General features: G+C 43.1%; 2 protein-coding genes across 3 annotated transcripts in view; one reads left to right on the forward strand and one right to left on the reverse strand.

Annotated features, from left to right (window-relative positions):
- The window catches only part of ASF1A (anti-silencing function 1A histone chaperone), a 10,931-nt gene extending 10,478 nt beyond the window's left edge, over positions 1-453 (reverse strand). Inside the window, exon 1 of the mRNA XM_035321940.1 lies at positions 299-453. Within this exon, the coding sequence (XP_035177831.1) occupies positions 299-407 (109 nt within the window). The 5' untranslated portion in view covers positions 408-453. The remainder of the gene's footprint in view (positions 1-298) is intronic.
- Positions 1-18,413, forward strand: part of MCM9 (minichromosome maintenance 9 homologous recombination repair factor) — a 48,400-nt gene extending 29,987 nt beyond the window's left edge. For both annotated transcript variants that reach the window (XM_035321932.1, XM_035321931.1), the window contains 6 exons: positions 2,922-3,096; positions 5,360-5,562; positions 6,519-6,722; positions 8,193-8,275; positions 13,854-13,999; positions 16,184-18,413. In XM_035321932.1, coding sequence (XP_035177823.1) covers positions 2,922-3,096; positions 5,360-5,562; positions 6,519-6,722; positions 8,193-8,275; positions 13,854-13,999; positions 16,184-17,735 — 2,363 coding nt within the window. In that variant the 3' untranslated portion in view covers positions 17,736-18,413. The remainder of the gene's footprint in view (positions 1-2,921; positions 3,097-5,359; positions 5,563-6,518; positions 6,723-8,192; positions 8,276-13,853; positions 14,000-16,183) is intronic.
- Positions 18,414-20,299: the final 1,886 nt, after the last annotated feature.

Below are 20,299 nucleotides of genomic sequence, written 5' to 3' on the forward strand. Positions count from 1 at the left end.
CTGGCAACATGGCTACCTCCACTCAAACAAGTTCCTCGCAACTTGCGGCCGGCCTCGGCGGCCCCGGCGCGGCATCCAGGGGCGGGCTGAGCCCGCAACTTTCCCCGGCGGGCTCGGCCGCGGAGGCTGGAGGGGGCCCGGCCGCCGGGGAGCGCATCCCCCCGGCCGGGCTCGGCGCTGCGGCTCGGCAGGAGCCGTGCGGCTGGGGACGCAGGGCCTGGGCGAAGTTGAAGCCTGGGAAGCCCTGCAGCTGCCGGCCCGGGGGCACGAAACCCGCGTCGGGGAGAGAGCTACTCACCTTCCGACAGGTCCTCTATGCACTCAAACGTGATTTCGAATTGGAAAGGGTTGTAGAAAGGAGAAGGGTTGTCCAACACCACTACATTGTTCACCTGAACCTTTGCCATATTTTGAAAAAAAAACCCACAAACAATAGGCAGAGCGTGTCAGCGCCGCGCCACAAAGTCCAGCGTGCCGGGGCCCCGCCGCGCACCCAGCCCGGCGCCCCCGTCCGCGCGAGGCTGCAGAGCCGCGACTTGAGGAAACTTTTTCTCCCCCCCCCCCCCCTCCGCTTTTATTTACACCGGGAGCACTCCACACCGTTCGCAGCTTTCCTATTTCACTAAACTACAGCCCATTCTGCCCTGCTCGCCGCCAGCGCCCGCCCCGATTGGCCGCACGCTGGGCTAGGGCCCTCCTCCCCGCGCCCGGCCGCCGAGCGGCACCAAGATGGGCTCCGCCGCTCCCGACCGGCCCCGCGCCGCTCCCCGCGGCGCCCCCGCCCGGCCAGCGGCCGCAACCGCCCGCTTACCGGCCTGCCTACCGCCCCGCCGGGCGGGGCCGGGCCGGGCAGAGCCGTGCCGGGAGGAGCCGGGCCCCGCCGAGCCGTGCAGAGCCGGGCCGGGCAGAGCCGAGCCGGGCGGAGCCGAGGCGCGCCGAGCCTCCGCCGGCCCCCCGCGGGCGGCCCCCGCCCGCCTCGCTCATGGGTATCCGCCATGTGCTGTGGGCTTGGGTTGTGTGCGTGTGGCTTTTTACTCTTCAAGGTTTTAGTCTGTTTGGTGGGTTTTATTTGTGAGCCCCGAGGTTTTCAGGCGTTGGGTGCTGATGCATCCCAGGGGCTCCACAGTGGGGTTCACCCCCAAGCAGCAGACCCCGCCGCAGCACGGTGCCGAGGCGTCGTTGCCGTTTCATTTTTGGATTCGTTTTGGCTGCCCCCCGGGCAAAGGGGATGCCTGGCTGCCTTCCTGCTGCGAGCTTTGCTGGCTGCTGGCGAGGCGCAGGCCTCTGAGCGAGGCTTTCAGGCAGCGGTGCCGCCAAGAAGCCATCCCGTGCCCATGCTTGCAAGGAAGGCCTCTGGTAGAAGGGCGAAGCAGGAAGCCATGCACGGCCCCGAGCAGCAGGAGGCCTGTGGAGGAGGCCATCTTGTGGCTGCGTGCCCAGGGGATGGCAGAAGCAACATGTCACCACTTCGGGTGCCTCCTGCCTCGGTGGGGCTGGGAGAGCAGGCTGTGCCCTAGGCTGGGGGGCTTCTGCGTGCTTTTCCTCACCCCAAGAGGAGATCCTGTGTGGAAATAAAAATATCAGACTCTGTGAATGTCTGCAGGGAGCCCTGGAGTGTGGTGGAATACACGCAGCAGGAGGGGCTGCAGGAGACATCTGCTTGCCTGCCTGGATAGGCTGAGCCTCTCAGGCAAGGAGCAGAGCGCTGCCACGGCTGTGGTGGGTGAGAGCAGCGCCGAGGCACAGAGGCCCTTGGCCTTCAGCAACTCTCCGAGCCGACGCCAGGTTTGGAAAGGAGCTGACACTTTTGTGGTTACAAACAGATGCATTTGCAGAGAAATGTCATACTTACCCGATCTGTTGCTCACTATACATTTTTATAACATTTTCTACACATCTTAACAACGCTATACTGGACAGTGGAAGAGATCCCCCACACCAGGCTAAAAGACATGTTATCAGGAAACACATTTCTGGTAACTTTTGGCTGACTGTTTGGGAGCAAACAGCAGCTGTGGTGATCTGCACAGAGATGAGAAAGCAGCAGCACTCGCCCCTGGGCTGCCTGGGCCAGGGGAGGTTTTGGGTGGGGGGATCCTTCCTTGGGCAAGTTTTGCTGTAGCATTCCGGGAAATTTTAGGCTGGTCGCAGCTTGTCAACTGCTAGGATATTTTGAGCTGAGCACTGTGGAGTGAAAAAGAAGGGCTAAAGATAGAGAAAAGGCTGGGGAAGAGGGAAGAGAAAGATTGAAAAGAGCTGCACGTACTTGATAAGAGGTGGCCGTTCTCACAGTTGTGAGGTGTTCTTGACCTGCCGTGCTCCCGTTGTTGACTCACATGTAGATTTGCTAATGCCCAATGGGAACTTTTTTTTTTTTTAATTTCATCTTTGAATTTTCATTTTAGCGTAGTGTGAAATCTCAAAAAGAAATTAATCGCCTTAAAGTGAGAATTTGTCTCATATTCCTGGGGAGTTAAAAGATATTTTGATTTTTTTTTTTTCACAAGCTTTGTTTTGCAGCTCCAGAATATTTGTTTATTTTGACAGCTGATGGGGAAGGACAGTCTATTCCATAATTTAGCAGTCTCCACATTTGCCCAGTTTTCAATTTGATTTAGCAGATTTGGTTTTCGTTCCCTAATCACTTTTGTTCATTTTTCAATTGCCCTAAAATAAGTAATTACTAAATTTGGAAAGCTTAACAGAATCTGCTCCACAGATCTGGGCTAGCTTGCCTAACACTAGTGGGATTTCTTACCAGTAGGTGTGAAGTGAGATGCATGGTAGAGGTATGTGGTGGAGCTAACCTGCTGTTTTGCCTTCTGCCTGTGGCACAAGCCAGCGTGCCGAGTCCCATTCTTCCACTCAAGCGCACTCCTTCAGTTCAAGGAAAAGACTGACCAGAGCAATTGATTCTTCAGGTTTGACAGTGACTGCTGTGAAGGACTTTGGGGAGTGGAACTTGGAAGCTGGTGCACTGGTGCTTGCAGATGGCGGCCTTTGTTGCATTGATGAGTTCAACAGTATCAAAGAACATGACAGAACCAGTATCCATGAAGCAATGGAGCAACAAACCATCAGCGTAGCAAAGGCAGGGTAAGTGGCATGTTAAGGCATGTGGCAACATAACATGTTTCTCTTGCACTTACAGGTTGGTGGGAGACTTGTCATGCTGACTAAATATAGCTGTTTTCTTTGTTGTACTGCATTGGTTTGTTCTCAACGGTATTTGTAAACTAGGTGAGCCAGTGTTTCCAAGGACAGTGCAATGGACCAGAGGTTGCAAGCAACCAGAGTGAAGACATGCTCTGCTCACTGCTGGGTTTTCGGTCTACCATGGCCCCATAGGCAAGGGTACCTTCATAAGAATCATCGAATCATTAAGGTTGGAAAAGATCTCCAGGACCATCTGGTCCAACAACCCCCCTACCACCAATGAGCACAGCACTTTACTGACTACTGGGAGGAAAATCGTCCTAGCCAAAAGCAGGACAGTATTAAATGTCAATTCTGTGTGCACTTTTGGGCACCACAATATAGGACGTAGAACTGTTAGAGAGTGCCCAAAGGAGGTCTAGGAAGATGGTGAAGGGTCTGGAGGGCAAGACAGCAAGACATGTGAGGAGCAGCTGATGTCCCTTGGTTTGTTCAGCCCAGAGCAGAGCAGGCCGAGGGGAGGCCTCATGGCGGCCTGCAGCTCCCTCACAGGGGAGCGGAGGGGCAGGCGCTGAGCTCTGCTCTCTGGGGACAGCGACAGGACCCGAGGGAATGGCATGGAGCTGGGACGGGGGGGATGGGGGGGAGGGGGGGGGGAGGGGGGTGTCAGGCTGGGGGTTACGGAAAGGTTCTGCACCCAGAGGGTGGTCGGGCACTGGGACAGGCTCCCCAGGGCAGTGGTCATGACACTGAGCCTGCCAGAGCTCAAGAAGCATTTGGACAACACTCTAAGACATGTGGTCTGATTTTTGTGTGGTCCTGTGTGGAGCCTGGAGTTGGACTCAATGATCCTTGTGGGTCCCTTCCAACTCAGGATATTCTATGACTTTGTGATTCTATCACCCACTAAACCATGTCCCTAAGCACTAGGTCCAACCTTTCCTTAAACACCTGTAGGGACGGTGACTCCACCACCTCCCTGGGCAACACATTTCAATGCTACTCTTCCTGAGAAGAAGTGTCTCCTAATTTGCAACCTGAAGCTTCCCTTTGTGTTCTTTTTCTTGTTATTTGGTGGGAACCATCATAACACTTGTATGTGAAATGAGGAATTTCACAAGGAACTCAGAAAGCAGGACTTAATTTCTCCAAATTGCAGTAATACTGGATGGTAGCAAAATAAGACCAAATGATTTCTTAGGCTGCTCAGTCTTACTTACATGATGGGCATGGCATGACCATAAATTCCTGCTTACTTTCAAGTCCTCACTTTCTATACCAGAATGTATTCAAGTCTCTTATTTTTTTCCCCTGCCAGTTTGATCTCTGAGCTCTAACATCACTCTCTGTTACATGCAGCTCTTGTCGAGGCCCAAATCATATCCTGGCTGGTATTACTGAAGTCTCTGCTGCCCAAAAGGCATCATCCTTTCCACATTCCTCCTTGTTGCCTTCCACTCTGCTCTTGCTCCCATCACATCTTCTTCCTCTCAGTTGCAGAACAACTTTGGACGTGAGGCAGCAGTTACTCTGGAGCTGACTAGAAATAGCTTGGTGACGAACCAAAGTTAGAATACTGCTGCTGCCTTAAATGAAGCGATTGCGTTTGGACTACTAGAATAAAAATAATCTCCCCACATCTAAAAACACACACCGGGATAGCATAATTAAGAGGGAAAAATGTCAATTTCCCTGAGAAACAGATGATATGGCTGCCATCATTGGATGGTTGGGCTAATATCTGCAAGATGACTCTACACAGGAATAAAACATACCCGTATGTTACATTTTATTTTACTTTCTTCAAATGTGAATTAAGCTAAAATGTTACTTTTCATCTTGAAACAATTCTATTTATACTGTATGAATCAGCAAAGTAACATTTGTTTCTGAAAAGCTAGATTAGTTTTAATCGGCTACGGACATACCTGCCTGCATATAGAGATTACTTGTGGGAATCTTACCTAGCTACTTCTGGTGTCGTGACTGCTGTCTTTCTGTCTAGTTGCTATTCTCTGACTGAGAAATGCTTGATATATAATGTTTATTAATAAAATAAATATGTGCGTAGTTTAGCTTGTATGCTCTTTAAATGTAAGATGTGCTCTTTATAACAGAAACATAATAATTGTTGTTAACACTTCAGAATCATTTCCTCTATCCAGCTCAGTTCAGCTGCAATGTTCATCATATTTTTCTCTAGGTTGGTATGCAAGCTTAATACAAGGACAACTATACTGGCAGCTACAAACCCAAAAGGTCATTATGACCCTAACGAGACTGTCTCCGTCAACATAGCTCTTGGCAGTCCCCTGCTGAGCAGATTTGACCTGGTCTTAGTATTGTTAGATACAAAGAATGAGGAGTGGGACCGCATCATTTCATCTTTCATCTTGCAAAATAAAGGTAAGAGTATTCTTTTTTTTTTTTTTTTAATATATTTTTAATTTCCTCACCTTTCCGTTTAGTTTGTTACTTTTCAGCCTTTCACGTTAATCAGTGTTTGCATGTTTACTGTGATAGTTGCGTGTGGTATGGTTGCCTTTCTAGTAGGAGTAAGACAGAGATCATTGATTAATTAATAGGGGTGAGCTGTGAACACCATACCTTTACCTTTACTCTGTGATCATTTGCAAGAGATTTCAGCCCAGACTGCTTAGGCTTCCACGTCGTGCCTTTGCATTACTTGATGTGCAGATCCTGCACACGGTACCATTACATGCTGTTAATGAGAAACTTAATTCAGACAGAACAAATTTGAGCTGTGTATGCTGCAGGGCCTGAAGAGTGCGTATTAGCGTTCCGTATGTGGAGCTGTGTGCTCTGGAATTAGGGAAGGCAGAGTGATTTGATTTTAACCTGCTTTAGGAACACGACTTTGATCCCTATTAGAGAAGTGGTTAGAGAAGACTTCAGCTAACTTCCTTACTTGTCTTCCCTTCCCAAAATGTTTCCCTGTAAAAAAAAACTGTTCAAAATATGGCAGGTAGCCTTTGGCTTCTGCTGAGTAGATAAAGGCAGCCAGAGGAAGTACATACGTTCGAGTGGCATTTTATACTTCACGCAATACCAGAGCACTTAGTAATGGCTGCACCATCTGGTGGGCAGCGAGTCCGACAGCTCCTCTGTTCCAACTACTGGAGGCTTTGCTGTGGATTTTGCTAGGGGAGGGATTGGATGTCATGTAACATTCCACACTGGAATCTGACCAAGTCCCTGAGGAGTAATGTACAGACACTCCAGTACGCCTCGGAAATACGGTAGGAGGTATTTTACATTCACCCATCTATTTAACAGGAATTCTTAGGAAAAAGCTTGATGTCTGTTGTTATAAAATTACTGACTAGGCAGTTGTTACGCAGGTTGCCCTAGCAAATCAGAAAAGCTCTGGAGCATGGAAAGGATGAAAACCTACTTCTGCCTTATAAAAAGTATACAGCCAAAACTGTCTGAGGAGAGCAACCTGATCCTCGTACGCTATTATCAAATGCAGCGTCAGAGTGACTGCCGAAATGCTGCCCGAACTACCATTCGCTTATTGGAGAGTTTGATACGCCTTGCAGAAGGTAAGGCCGGGACAATTTTATTTTTAGGCTAACAATTAACCTTTATGAAATTAACAGATCAGGAGTATAATTATAATCAGTAAGTAGAGTATAGTGTTTTCTCAATAGAGGCATGGATAAATGAACCTTGCATTGTTTTATCTGTATAATCTAAAAAGACTTGGGCTTGGAGATTTGAATGCAGTAAGGGGTGTTATGTTTAGATGATCAAAATCAGTTTTAATTTTTTCATTCTCACACTCATAATAAAAACTAAAGCCACTGGAAGAAGTTACGTTCGAGGAAAAAATCTCAGAAGTGACGTGCCTTTATGAAAAGCAAATCTCAGGATTAGTTTTACTTTATTTGAGTCCTGGGTTGCCATTCTACCCAGCCTGAGGAAAGGTGTCAAGTATTTTGTTATATCCTAAAATTAATATAACATCAAATACAACACATTTTTGTTCAAGTCTCTATCTCACAATAGGGACTGCAACATCTCCAACTCTAAATTCAAATAGTATTTTACTTAAAATAACAAAATCAAAGGAATTAGCGGGTCTCTCTCTTAACATGATTTTGGTTTCTAAAAGGGCATATCAAGTATTTTGGGGATGAATTTTAAAGAATGTACTGTGGTTTTGTATAACAAATCATCTTTCTTTTTATTTTTTTTTTCTCCTGACATTCAGTAATGTAGTGCTTTCTGCATCAGATGTTTATATTTTGGTCTCCATTTGGGGGTGAAACTTATTTAGGTGAAAGACATTATTAGCCTTTAGGGATTCACATGTTATTTATATGTTCAAGGTTTTTTCCATTCTTGTGCGTCACATGGTTGGGACTTTCAGTAGCACTTTGTTCTTCCAAACTATTACGTAGATGGTATTAATTAAATTGCCTTTCTCTTGCTGAGTAAGAACTCTTTTTGCACAGCCAATTAGGATGGCTTCATGCAGTAAATTATTTGCATTACATCCATTTACAAAAAAGTTTTGTTTAATCGTTTTAAGAAGTGGAAGCAAGAAAAAATAAAGCTATTGTAGAGAAAAATATGTTTTAGACCACTTAGAAGAAATCAAATCTTTTCTGACCTATGATGAAAGTTATACTTAATGTTTTACTTTTTTAAGATGACATCTACCTATTTAGATAGGGATGTTTTACATCACACTCTCTGATAATCCAGCACTTTACATTTTTTAACTCTAGCATTTTGCGTATCTTTATTCAAACAGACACAGTAACTGTAATCCAGAAGTCACATTCTTTACTAGTAAAAGCTTTCCAATCCCTCTTGAAATTGACACGAAAATCAAAAGGATTATATTAATGTTTAAGTTAGACCCATATACAAGCTTTTGAAGAGATAAAGAAATTTGAAGAAATATCATCTCCCTTGTAGTAAAAACCAAAGCAAACCAAACAAACTAACCTTCTTGACCTTATTTGCACTTGCACTTACTTTCAATGCCCATCTGTTTTTTCTAGCTCATGCCCGGTTGATGTTTAGGGATACTGTGACTTTGGAAGATGCTGTAACTGTGGTATCGGTGATGGAATCTTCTATGCAGGTACGGTTTCTTGCAGACGTTGATGTAATAAGGGAATTATCATGTTGGTATGTTGCCAGCTCTCTTCATCCCTTTGGGGAAGGATTTCATGCAATCATGGAAAGTAGGTAATCAGAGACTTCGACAAGTAATTCTTAGTCCATCTTGATAATTAAATACTTAAAACCAGGTTATAATGAAAAGTCTGGATTGATCATAAAGGAATAGCACCTTTTTTTTAAGAGACTTGGCAGTCTAAGTGGAGTTTTGGTATACTATTTGCTCTCAATAATCTACATTTTAAAGACCTTTTGAGCCAGAAATTGTGTTCATATCACTGTGATTAATAACTTCTGACAGTTTTTTCTTTTACCATGTTTTCTTTTCACCCATTAACTAAGTATAAGAGAACCAAACAATTTTTATTTTTTTCCTGAGAAAGTTTCAAATAGTTGCCAAGAGCTATACTTTATTTTGCCATTAGGTGATTTTAAAACATGCTCTTGGTGATACTAAAACTCACAGAACTTCTAGGATACTAATTTTACTCTGGAAACCTTAAAAACTTGGTTGCTGTACGCTGAAAATTGTGTATACCAATTATCACACAGATTTGTGTAATGTTTCCATGCAAAAAAGGCATTGAAAAAAGGCTGAAGGCTAGATTTTTGTTTACTGTAGCATCATTAGGATATTGAATATAAGGAAAAGCAGCACATTTATAACAAGAAAATGAATATGAATCTGGTAGAGGCTTTTTTAGATGGAAAAGTGGAAAATAATGTAGATGACTATTGCTTTAGATGGAATATTTTTAAGAGAAATAAATTTTAATGCTTTGAAATAGAAAATAAAAATTACCATAAGCAGATTATCCAAAGTTTTCCATGTTGAAGTTCTTAGCACTTCTAAATTACTTGGTTTTGGCTCTATCAGAGATAGTGTACTCTACTGCACAGATGACTGGTCTGATCCAAACTGACGTATCCTATGTTTCTGTGTGGTTTGACATGAATATATTCATGTTAGAGCAATTTTATATAGTACCCACTAGCTCAAAGTACATTAAAGACTTTTGCAGAGTATGCTCTTTTTTTCTGAGATAAAGACCATCAGGATAGACGTACAAAGTCACACCTGGCAGGCAGGCACTTGTGACCTACCTTTTTCTTTTAGTGGAAGTTGAGAGACTAATTGCAGTCAGTGCCACAAATAATCTACTGCACAGTGTTGCACATGGAATTTGTCTCAAAAATACTACAGGGTCTGACCTTATTAAGTAGCAAAAGATTATTTCGCTGTCTGCTGCAATTCATTTTGCATTGTTTTGAAGAGCTCAGCTTTTCAGTGACAGCACTGCATCTAAGTTAAAGTAAGAAGCTCTAACACTATATCCCATTGAAACAGCGGAAGATATTACATAAGTGTTCATTAACTGTAATTAAAACTGTAATTACTTAGATTGGAATTTGATGGGACATCATTTTCAAAGAATTATGATTTGGGGACGTAGAAAACCTGAAATACTCACATATTTTTTTCATAACAGGTCAAAAAGTGGAGACTAATGAACATATATTGTCATCAGTGTATCGCTACGTCATCAGCAATAATAAATGTAAAAGAATTGTTTAACCCTGGGTCACTTATTCATTATTTATTCAGCCCTCAAGGGCTGCAGTTTGCATAACAAGCATCTGTCTAATCAGTATCAGTGACTACCTGGGAGTGGTTGATATGTTCATCATATTTGTTCCATTATTCACTTTTTATGAGGAATAGGTAAATGTCTTAATTTTTTTCTAAGAATCTGCAAACTTGACATCCACTATTTAAGGCCAAATTTCACTTTCAACCTTGAAAGTATAAAAGAATCACTGAAATTCTTTTTGAAGGCAGTAACTTATTTGTTTTATTAAAAAAAATAATAGAAGCAACATGCAAAGTTTATTTTCAGAAAGTGTTTCCTTCTCTAGAAGAAAACTGTTTTTATCTATAGATTACATCCTGTGTTTCCTGCCTAATTGTAGAATGAGGTTGGAAATGACAGAGAACAAGTGTTATTCCTGAAGGACCGACTGCTACCTTTCAGCTTAGCAAACACTGTCTTAAATGCTGTCTTTCCAAACTAGCTTCTACGGAAAAAAATCATATTCTTGCCAGTGTAAAATGAAAGTTCACAGTTCTCAGGCCAGTATTCAGATACTTTATGTGAGCCATCTTGGGAAGGAGGACTACCCATTTTTATCACTTACATCGTTCACTTTTGTTTGTTTGTTTGTTTTTTACTCCAATTCACCCTTATTTTTCTCAGGGAGAAAAAGGTCAGGGAGGGCAGGACATAATTGTATCCTGTGGGCATATGCCTAGAGATATATGTTCATTTTTTTTTTTTCCATTGGATTCTTATATCAAAAGTTGACAACAGTCAAGCCACAAGCAGCTACCCCTTGTCAATGTTTGCATTGGTATTTTATTATTTACTGTTCAAGTGCTGTTCTAAATAGAGAATTCTCAATTTCTCCATGTGCTTTTCTGTGGAATTAATTTCCGATCTATTTTAGTATTTCAGAAATATTAATGTATTTACCTTCATGCAGTCATTGTGAAGTGACAGGCCGGTACTACTCCTGTTCTCTGATGTGGAGCTGGCGTATGCAAGATCCTGAAGACATTATCCACTGGAGCACGTCCCATGAGAAATGGTTAGGGCCTCGGTTTCAGAGCAGGAGAGCTTTGAGTGTTTGAGCATATTCCCTGTTGATAGCAGTTCCCTTCTGTGTACACACCACATCAGGCTCCCAGTTATGAGTTTATTGCCTTTCAAAACCTTTGCTTAACTGGCTCCGTCGAAATCACAAGAACTGGAAGTTTGCATAGAGGTAGAATCCAGTTTTCCACAGCAGATTTAGCTGTCCTAACCAAGAGACCAGGCTTTCCTTTCTACAGTCCATGCCTCATTAACTGTGCACTTCCCAGTGGTTGAAGCAAATAAAGCAAAAATCACAATAAAAATAAATAAATCTTGAAACAAATAAGGGTCCTACAAGAACCTTCTCCATTACTACCGGTCAGTGCTTCAATGTGGAACAGATTGGTCACGTTTCTGAGCCATCAGTGAAAAATAAAACAAGTGATAACTTAAACGGGGTGTGTTAGTGGTTGCACAGCCAGCCGTTGTTATAGCACCATGTGGTTTTAGAGGGCTTGAATTAGTCACCTGAATAATGTTCTTTCGATCTATTTTTTTTAATGTGAATTTTTAAAATTACAAAATAGAAAAAAACAGGAAAATGCCAACATACGGCATCACATGGACTGCATGTTTTTGACCGGAACAGCATCTAGACTCAAGAATCTCTATGTGTTTATAGAAGAGTGTCTATAGATAGAGTCTCTAGGCAATTTCTGGTTTTAGAGGCTGTCAACCTTTGCTATTGCTCTCATGGTGCTTGATGAGCACACCGTTCATTAGTTGTATTGAGCTTTATAGATTAGATAGGAGTTGTAAATGATAGCTGATCTGTGGCAAAACGGAGGGTTGTTATGTTTTGGTTTGGTTTTAAAGAGTTGTAATAGAATATTTGGTGTGGAACAAGTCAGCTCGTGCAGATATTCTGTTCCAAATAAACACTACTTCATTTCTTACAAAGCACAGCTAAATTGTTCCAGATTAAAAACACTCGTTTTCTGGAATTACTCCTGAAGAGTCATAGAATCATAGAATATCCTGAGTTGGAAGGGACCCTTAAGGATCATCAAGTCCAACTCTTGACACCGCACAGGTCTACCCAAAAGTTCAGACCATGTGACTAAGTGCACAGTCCAATCTCTTCTTAAATTCAGACAGGCTCGGTGCAGTGACAACTTCCCTGGGGAGCCGGTTCCAGTGTGCAACCACCCTCTCTGTGAAGAACCCCCTTCTGATGTCAAGCCTAAATTTCCCCTGCCTCAGCTTAACCCCGTTCCCGCGGGTCCTGTCACTGGTGTTAATGGAGAAAAGGTCTCCTGCCTCTCGACACCCCCTTACGAGGAAGTTGTAGACTGTGATGAGGTCTCCTCTCAGCCTCCTCTTCTCCAGGCTGAACAGGCCCAGTGACCTCAGCTGTTCTTCGTACGTCTTCCCCTCCAGGCCTATCACCATCTTCGTAGCCCTCCTCTGGACACTCTGCAACAGTTTCATGTCCTTTTTATACTGTGGTGCCCAGAACTGCACACAGTACTCGAGGTGAGGCTGCACCAGCGCAGAGTAGAGCGGGACAATCACTTCCCTTGACCTACTAGCGATGCCGTGCTTGATGCACCCCAGGACACGGTTGGCCCTCCTGGCTGCCAGGGCACACTGCTGGCTCATATTCAACTTGCTGTCTACCACAACCCCCAGATCCCTCTCTTCTAGGCTGCTCTCCAGCGTCTCATCGCCCAGTCTGTACGTGCAGCCAGGGTTTCCCCGTCCCAGGTGCAGGACCCGGCACTTGCTCTTATTGAACTTCATGCGGTTGGTGATCGCCCAGCTCTCCAACCTATCCAGATCCCTCTGCAAGGCCTTTCCGCCCTCATTCGAGTCCACGACTCCTCCAAGTTTGGTGTCATCAGCAAACTTGCTCAAAATACCTTCTATTCCTACATCCAGATCGTTTATAAAAATATTGAAAAGTACCGGCCCTAAAATGGAGCCTTGAGGGACCCCACTAGTGACCGCCCGCCAGCCTGACGCAGCCCCATTTACCATAACCCTTTGGGCCCTGCCCGTCAGCCAATTGCTCACCCATTGTATGATGTTTTTATTTAGCTGTATGCTGGACATTTTGTCCAGTAGGATCCTATGGGAGACCGTGTCAAAAGCCTTGCTGAAGTCCAAAAAAATCACATCAGCTGGTTTCCCTTGGTCCACCATACGGGTGATCTTATCATAAAAGGAAATCAGGTTAGTTAGGCAGGACCTACCCTTCACAAACCCATGTTGGCTGGGACCAATGACTGCTTTGTCCCCCAGGTGCACCTCAATAAGTTCGAGAACCATCTTCTCCATGATTTTACCAGGCACTGACGTGAGACTGACAGGCCTGTAATTGCAACTACCCTTAAAGATCTATTCGGAAATACTTTTGCAGTTTGATTTCTGCCATGTTGACCAGCCTTAATACCTGGATCTTTCCTTTTAAATAAGTAGGAAAAGCTAATAAAATAAAAAAAAATAGCAGTCAAAATATCTTCTATTATAATAGAATGGATAATATCACCAGTAGAATTTTTACAAGGCATTTGGAAAACTACTTTTTATTCCTAATGTCCATTTTTAATAATGATGTTCTCAAGCCGCAGATAGACTTTCTATTTTTGTATAAATCAAATAAAATCAACACCCAGCAAGAGTACATGGCAGGGTCAATCATAAAGTACCTTTATGTGTGTAAGCAACCCTCCCTGTGTGAGCAGACCTAATAGGATCACTTGTGCGAATAGAGTTACTCAGTAAATATTTGCTACCTTAAGCTTTAAAATATCTGAAGGAGAACTTTGTATTGCATGGTCTCTGCTGCTTAAGCCTGATACTGAATAAAAACGATAATTTCTTTAATCTTTTCTGGCGATACAGGGGGGTGCACTTCTTGGAGCCATCAATGCCTTACACACCTGCTTCCCAGAGAACCCAGTGGCGCAGTACCGAGCACAGTGTGAACTCATACTGGAGCGGCTGGAGCTGCACGATCTCCTGCACAAGGAGCTGCAAAGACTTGACAGGTTAGAATATGCAGGGTAACAAAATAATGCAATAGAGGAAAATAATTGTTTGACAGTAATATCTGGAGAGTATCTAAAAATAGAATCTGACATTGGGAAAGGACTTGTTCTTTAGAGGACATGAATAAGCAAGGAGATTGGTTTTAAGTAGTACTTGGAGATCATCACAAGATAATTTCTCTGGGTTATGGAATGTACAAAGAGTTTAACAGTTTAATCAGATCCCAACATATATGTCAAGTTTATACTCAGGTATATTTCAGCTGAATTAATTAGGGCGAAAATGCAAGATTTTGGAGCTGAGCAAATAATTTTATATAACTTTGTGTTACTTGCTTGGTAAAGCACGGCAGGTTTCCCTCATATTTTTAAGCCTTCCTTTGTGCTGGGCTTGTCACGATTCTTGCCTTTCTTTTAATGGAAAATGCAATCCTGAATCAAAGTTCTGTTCTTTTGGGTGATTTTTGGTTTTGCACACTAGAATTTTCACTGTCTTTTCTCTAGTTTCAGCTCACTACAATAATATGTGGAAAATCTATTTGCTGTTATTAATAAAAAACTTTTCCTGTGGCTGAGAGGAGAACACTAGGATTGGCAGGAAATGAAATACAAACAAACAAACAAACAAAACACCACATTGGTTTCCTGAAATGAGATTAGGCTTTAAAGAAACTTGTACTGCCCTATTGTTAAAGGAAGATAAAAGATTAATGTTATTGAAGCCAAAGGAATAAGAACAGCTGGGAAAATACACTTTTTCCTTCAAGCATTTTTCAGACTTTGTTTTGCAATTTATAGTAAGGACATCCCAAATAAGCACCAAGGCAGTAAAAGCAGATGAAAGTGGGGTATCTCCAACAGGCAGACAAAACTACTTTTAGAAAATAAAAGTGTTCATAAAGGATTATAGAAATACACTGTGGGGTGGGAGATCCAACACAAAAATGGGACCAGGTCTGTCTGACCTTCCTGGCAGGGGCTTGTGTTACCTGCTCCTAAGGCCCCCTAATGAAAGGGGTTTCCCATTGCCATTGGGTAGCCTGTTCCATTATTGCTCCATCCTAGCACTCATGAAGGTTTCCTCCACATCCCATTGAATCCCCTGTGCTGTAAATTGAGCTGATTTATTCTTCTCCTCTCATAAACAGCTTAGAGAATACTTAATGAGTGTCCTCTTTAAAACCACCTATTCTGTATCAGAAGACTTGTCTCGTGCATTCCCCTTAGACCTCGTTTTGATGAAATAAGCATTCATCTTTCAGCCCATCTTGATGAATCAGATCATTTCTGTTACTTTCCGTGGAAATTTTAAGTGTGTTCTATCAGAATAAGATTATTAGTAAATAATGATAAAGAAGGCTTTAAAATATATGTGTCAACATAGCGTGCTCTCTCATATAGTAGAGGAACTGTTCACAATGCATAGGCATCATTTCACCTAGATTGATGCAGTTACTCATGGTTACAGTCACTATTTAGCAAACACGTGCTGTCTCCCTTGGAGATTATATGGTTAGGTATGATAGCATATCAGTTATCCTGAGATTGGAGGGAGCCCTCGTTCTAGTACCTCTGCTGTTTTGGAGAACCCTGAGAATACAGCTGCAGACAGTGGTAATTCAGTTTTGTAGGTGATCTGAGATGCTTTCGGTCTATCCCAGAGTTTTTGACATGTTGGCTCCATAGTGATTGTGAGTGAAAGCCACAAGCAATCACTGTTCGGAGTAACACCTGGGTTTTCCACTCTGGTAACTTGTTTGAGGCTTTGCCTCTCTCAGGGTAAAATCTGGTTGAGGCTCTTCTTCTAGATGTGCTTACAGAATTTGTAATCCTTAAGGGACTTTAGCAATGGCAATTGGTTCTGCAAACCTGTTTTGGTTTAGTGTGATTTCCCAAGGAAATGAAGTTTATGGGTTGCTTTCTCTGTCCATCTGCTTATCATCTGTTGGGGACACTAAATTCTGTCACTTAATGTAGAATTTGCTGAGAGATCAAAATGTCAGACTGCAACACCAGCTTCTGAAGAACTTAGAACTTCTGAAGAACTTAGAACTTAATAATTCAGTTACTTAACCCAAATCCTTTGTAGTTTTTCATCATTCGTACATACTAAGCATCCCTAAGGCGACAAAATAAAATAAATGAAAAATAACTGACTACTTCTTAATCTTTTTCATTCCATAGATTACAAAAAGAAAATTATTGCCAGCTACAACCTGAAGAAACAAGTTTTGGTACTACCGCAGGATGCCTGGACAAGGATACGTTTGAGTCAAAGCAAATGTCTCAGTCAGAAGCTTCAAATCAACCAAGGAATAACTCCAAGCCACAGCCCTCGTTGCCCAAAGGCAGTGGTGAAGGGGATATACATCTAGAACCCTCAGGCAACCCAGCACCTGATAATACCAAAGGTACAAGCCACTTGATTAAACACAGTAGAAGAGCTGATGGCAGCCTGGCATGGTTTGACAGCCTGGAAGACAGCAACGCTGATGCTGAAGAAACTTTTCAGAAGAAGTCTCCACTGTCCAAGATAATTCCGGATAAGTTGGCTTCAAAAGCCTCATGCAATACCTCCTGTTCAGAAGGAGGAAGTTCTTCAATCCTGAGGAAGGGAAATGGAGCGAGAGAATCACAAACCACTGTGAATCTACATGCTCCTTTGGAACAGGACAAAGCTTCCAAGGTAAGCAGGAAAAGGACTGAAGAACATGAATGTTTTTCTTCAGAAGCAAATACTCGAGACCCAGCATCACCAAGTGCTGATGTGCAGGATTCAGTTATTACACAACGGGTTTCTAAAAGGTGGCAGAGACTGCACACAGAGAGATCACACGGATTCTTTACCAGCACACAGGACCCTGAGGCAAAGGCCCTTCCCCCAGCATTGCCTGCATCTGGCCTGCTAGATCTTTCAAGTGATACAGACTCTGTGTTAGGGGAGGAAAAGAGCAGTGTATCTGCAGCAGCCAAAAATGCAACAATTTCCATAAGGAAACGAAGTAAAGATGAAGTAGAGAAGGAAGCAAAAGTAGTAAGTTCCCATGAGCCAGAAATCATTGACAGTGAAAGTCCTCCAGCAGCTAAACTAGCTAAATTTTCTTTCAGACCAAGGACAAAACTTAATCATTCTTCTGAGAAGAAAAATGCAGAATTTTCTCTTTTTCAGAGTGGAAATATTACTAAGTCTGGAGAGCAGCAGCCAGAAGAATGCTGCCCCCCTGAGAAACGCAAGATGACATTGACCCGCTTAGGAAGAAAGAGTATGGAAAAGCGACCGATCGATAATAAAGGGAGTGAAGAGCAGCAGAGTCAGGCCTCAGAGAAAGAGATCAGAGGAAATGCAGCGGTACGTTCTGATGTCAGCTCTAGGGCTGTGTCATCTCCACCCACTGAAAAGGGAAGGGAGGGAGAGGAAAAGCTTGGTGGCCCAAGCACAGAGAGGGTGTGCTCAGGCACATTAGAAAAACTGTCTAAGTTCTGCTTTGCATCACGTCCTGACTCAAAAAAAGAAACTCCACCTACTGTTAAGAATGACGCTAGCAACAAGGAAAGTCACAGCCCGTTGCTGCAGGTGCGCGTGAGCAATCTGAGCAAAAGGAAGAGTTTTGCATTGGGAAATGCTAGTAAAGCACCTGTGGTCACCCAGAAATCTCTCTTCTCAATAGCAGAGCTAGATGATGCTGCGTTAGATTTTGATTGGGATGAAGAGGTTAGGAAAAATCCAAGCTTGTAACATGTATATCCTCCAAATTTCTTAATATATGTCTGTTCTGACTCTCCATCCTTCTATCAATTGTATCAACAGCATCTGTAGTTTACAAAGCATTTAGAAATAATCATTCTGGACCTCTGTGGATACCAATGAACATACTTCCTTTAAGGGCTGCATACTTCCCATCGGCTAAAGGCTGCATATACTGCAGGCCTGATGTGACTTTCGGTTTTTCTAAACTTGCAAGACTGCTTATGTCAGCTGATTTTTCTGATTAACCTAAAGACTCACATGGTTATGTTCTTGTATACAGGGTACAGCAACACTTGCAGAAGAGCAGATTTAATTGACTGTTGTCCTTTTTTTGTGTGTAACAATTGGAACTACATGTGTGATCCAGATTGTCCTTATAGATGACCATGCCACTTCAGAAAAATTATGATGCTAAAGCTATGCTATTATGTTTTGTTTATCTATGTACAAGGTTTGTTTTCAGTGTAGGTAGCGATGTTGTACTTTCTCATCATGCTCTGGTGAGTATTCCTGTATGATCAGTATCATGACAGTTTGGGTACATGTCTGGTTACTGCACTCCTTGTCACACAGCTGATGTTGAAGACGTATTTGGGCTTTTTGTTTCCATTTGTTTTTTTTTTCTTTTTTTAATTTCAGTTTTAAATACACTGGTTGAGGTATCTGTGTCTGTATTCTGGGTCGTTTTATCAAAACCCATCTCTGTAACATACAGAAGAAATTTCAGGTGACTGGGAATCCTCAGTAACCAGGTAACTTCAAGGCAGGCCTTAAGCCCTGGCATATAAGCTGCCCTGCCAACGTAGTTGCACAGTGAGCAGCTACCCTGGTGTGGCTTGATTCTACCTCAGATAATGTTTAGTTGACTACTTTAATTATGATTAGTGTCTTACTACATCTGATACGCGTTTCATTGTCTGTGTCCTATGCCATTCATTTGTCTAATGGGAAATTAATCTCCTAATGCATTACATGCTTACAGAGAAAGGTAAGCCGTAAGTTTCCTTCAGTGACTTGTCTGGTACGATTCTTTTGTGCTTGAATTCTCCACAGAATACTCTTGTTATTACCTGCAAGGTAAACAGAGAAAGGAATGGTTGCTTATGGCACAGTAAATCCCTAGAGGGGCTTGCTAGCACAAAGAAGGTCTCATTCCCTCTTGACTTGTTTGACATTAGAAGTAGCTCCCTGAAAGCAGGTGAGTTAAAATATTGTAAAGGTTCTGGAAAGGAAGGGGTGATAAGGCCCAAGGTACTTCAGTGTGGTACAGGGAAGTCATGAGAATGGGAACTGTAGCAGTTGGCTTTCTGTTAAGAGTTCAGGAAAAGGGCAGAGACAATATTGCCCAGGGTGGTTGCGCAGTAAGTAGCTCCTCCAACACAAATGCGACATCAGTCAAAAGAAGTGGACTTTACCACCTCTCTCCCAGAGCACAGAGCCCCCCAGTCCCGTTGCTTTTCACAGAGACCTACTCCAGGGTGAGGGTGACCTGCACTCACGATCCTCCTGCACTTGAAAACCGAATGTTTCCTACAGGGTGCTGTGTCTACACTGAAGCTTGATCAAGATTCCAGGGTCAAGAATCCCGGAGCTGTTAACATTAATGATGGTCTTCTTACCTGAATTTTCAGAGGCCAGCTAATGGCGCAGTTTTTCGTCACCACTGCAGATGCATCAGGCCTTTGCGTGGTGGTCTCATTTACAGGTGGTGGACATTAACAGCCGGCCAGTGCAAAGCCAGAACATAGCTACTGGATCACAATAGGCAAGCACCACAAGTGTTTTCTTTAATCATGCAAAACAATATAAAAAAGAAGGAAATTTCATCCACTCAATCAAGTTTTACTCATCACCTTCCTATATAACCAGTAGCTAGGACCTCACCTAGTGTACTTTGCTATGCAAAATTAGATGACGAGCTGCTCTCAAGAACTGCAAGATCTTTTCCTAAACATACTTCTGTGGGAGGCTGGTTGACTTTCTTCTCTCTGTCCAGTGGAAATTAGAACTGTGTTGAAAAAAAGTAGAGCCACAGTGGCACAAAACTGAGCTAAAAGTCAAGCATAAAATTTTCTTCTTATTCTCCATGCTTACGTTGTGTTTGAGAATGTTCTGTTCTTTCTATTCTGCTTGTCTCAAAGTTGTTGCACACTGTAAGGTCTGCCTGAGGGCCAGGGAAACTCCACAGAGCATGAGAGCAGCTGTGTTTCAGGCATGCTGGAATGCCTGGTACTGCAGGCAGATACCTTCCTTACCAGTGAAATGCGGTCTTGTGAAGCCAGGGAACGCTCAGTTAGCAACAACTGTGAGAACTGGGCGTCCAGATCTCCTCGGTATCCCCAGATCTCTGCACAGATCATTGCAATTGATTTAACAGAAGATAAACCGAGTTTATTTTTCACAGATGACAAATGTTTCCTCTAATTCAGTGGGACTCAGCCTGGAATACTGAGGTGTCATATGCCAGTTTTTCCAGTCACTTGTGGTCCAGTCCAGCAGTCTGGCTGATAAAATGCTGCTAAATCCTTTTTTTTCATTCATCTTTTTTGAAT

The sequence above is a fragment of the Oxyura jamaicensis genome, chromosome 3 (genome assembly GCF_011077185.1).
Source record: "Oxyura jamaicensis isolate SHBP4307 breed ruddy duck chromosome 3, BPBGC_Ojam_1.0, whole genome shotgun sequence".
Lineage (NCBI taxonomy): Eukaryota > Metazoa > Chordata > Aves > Anseriformes > Anatidae > Oxyura > Oxyura jamaicensis.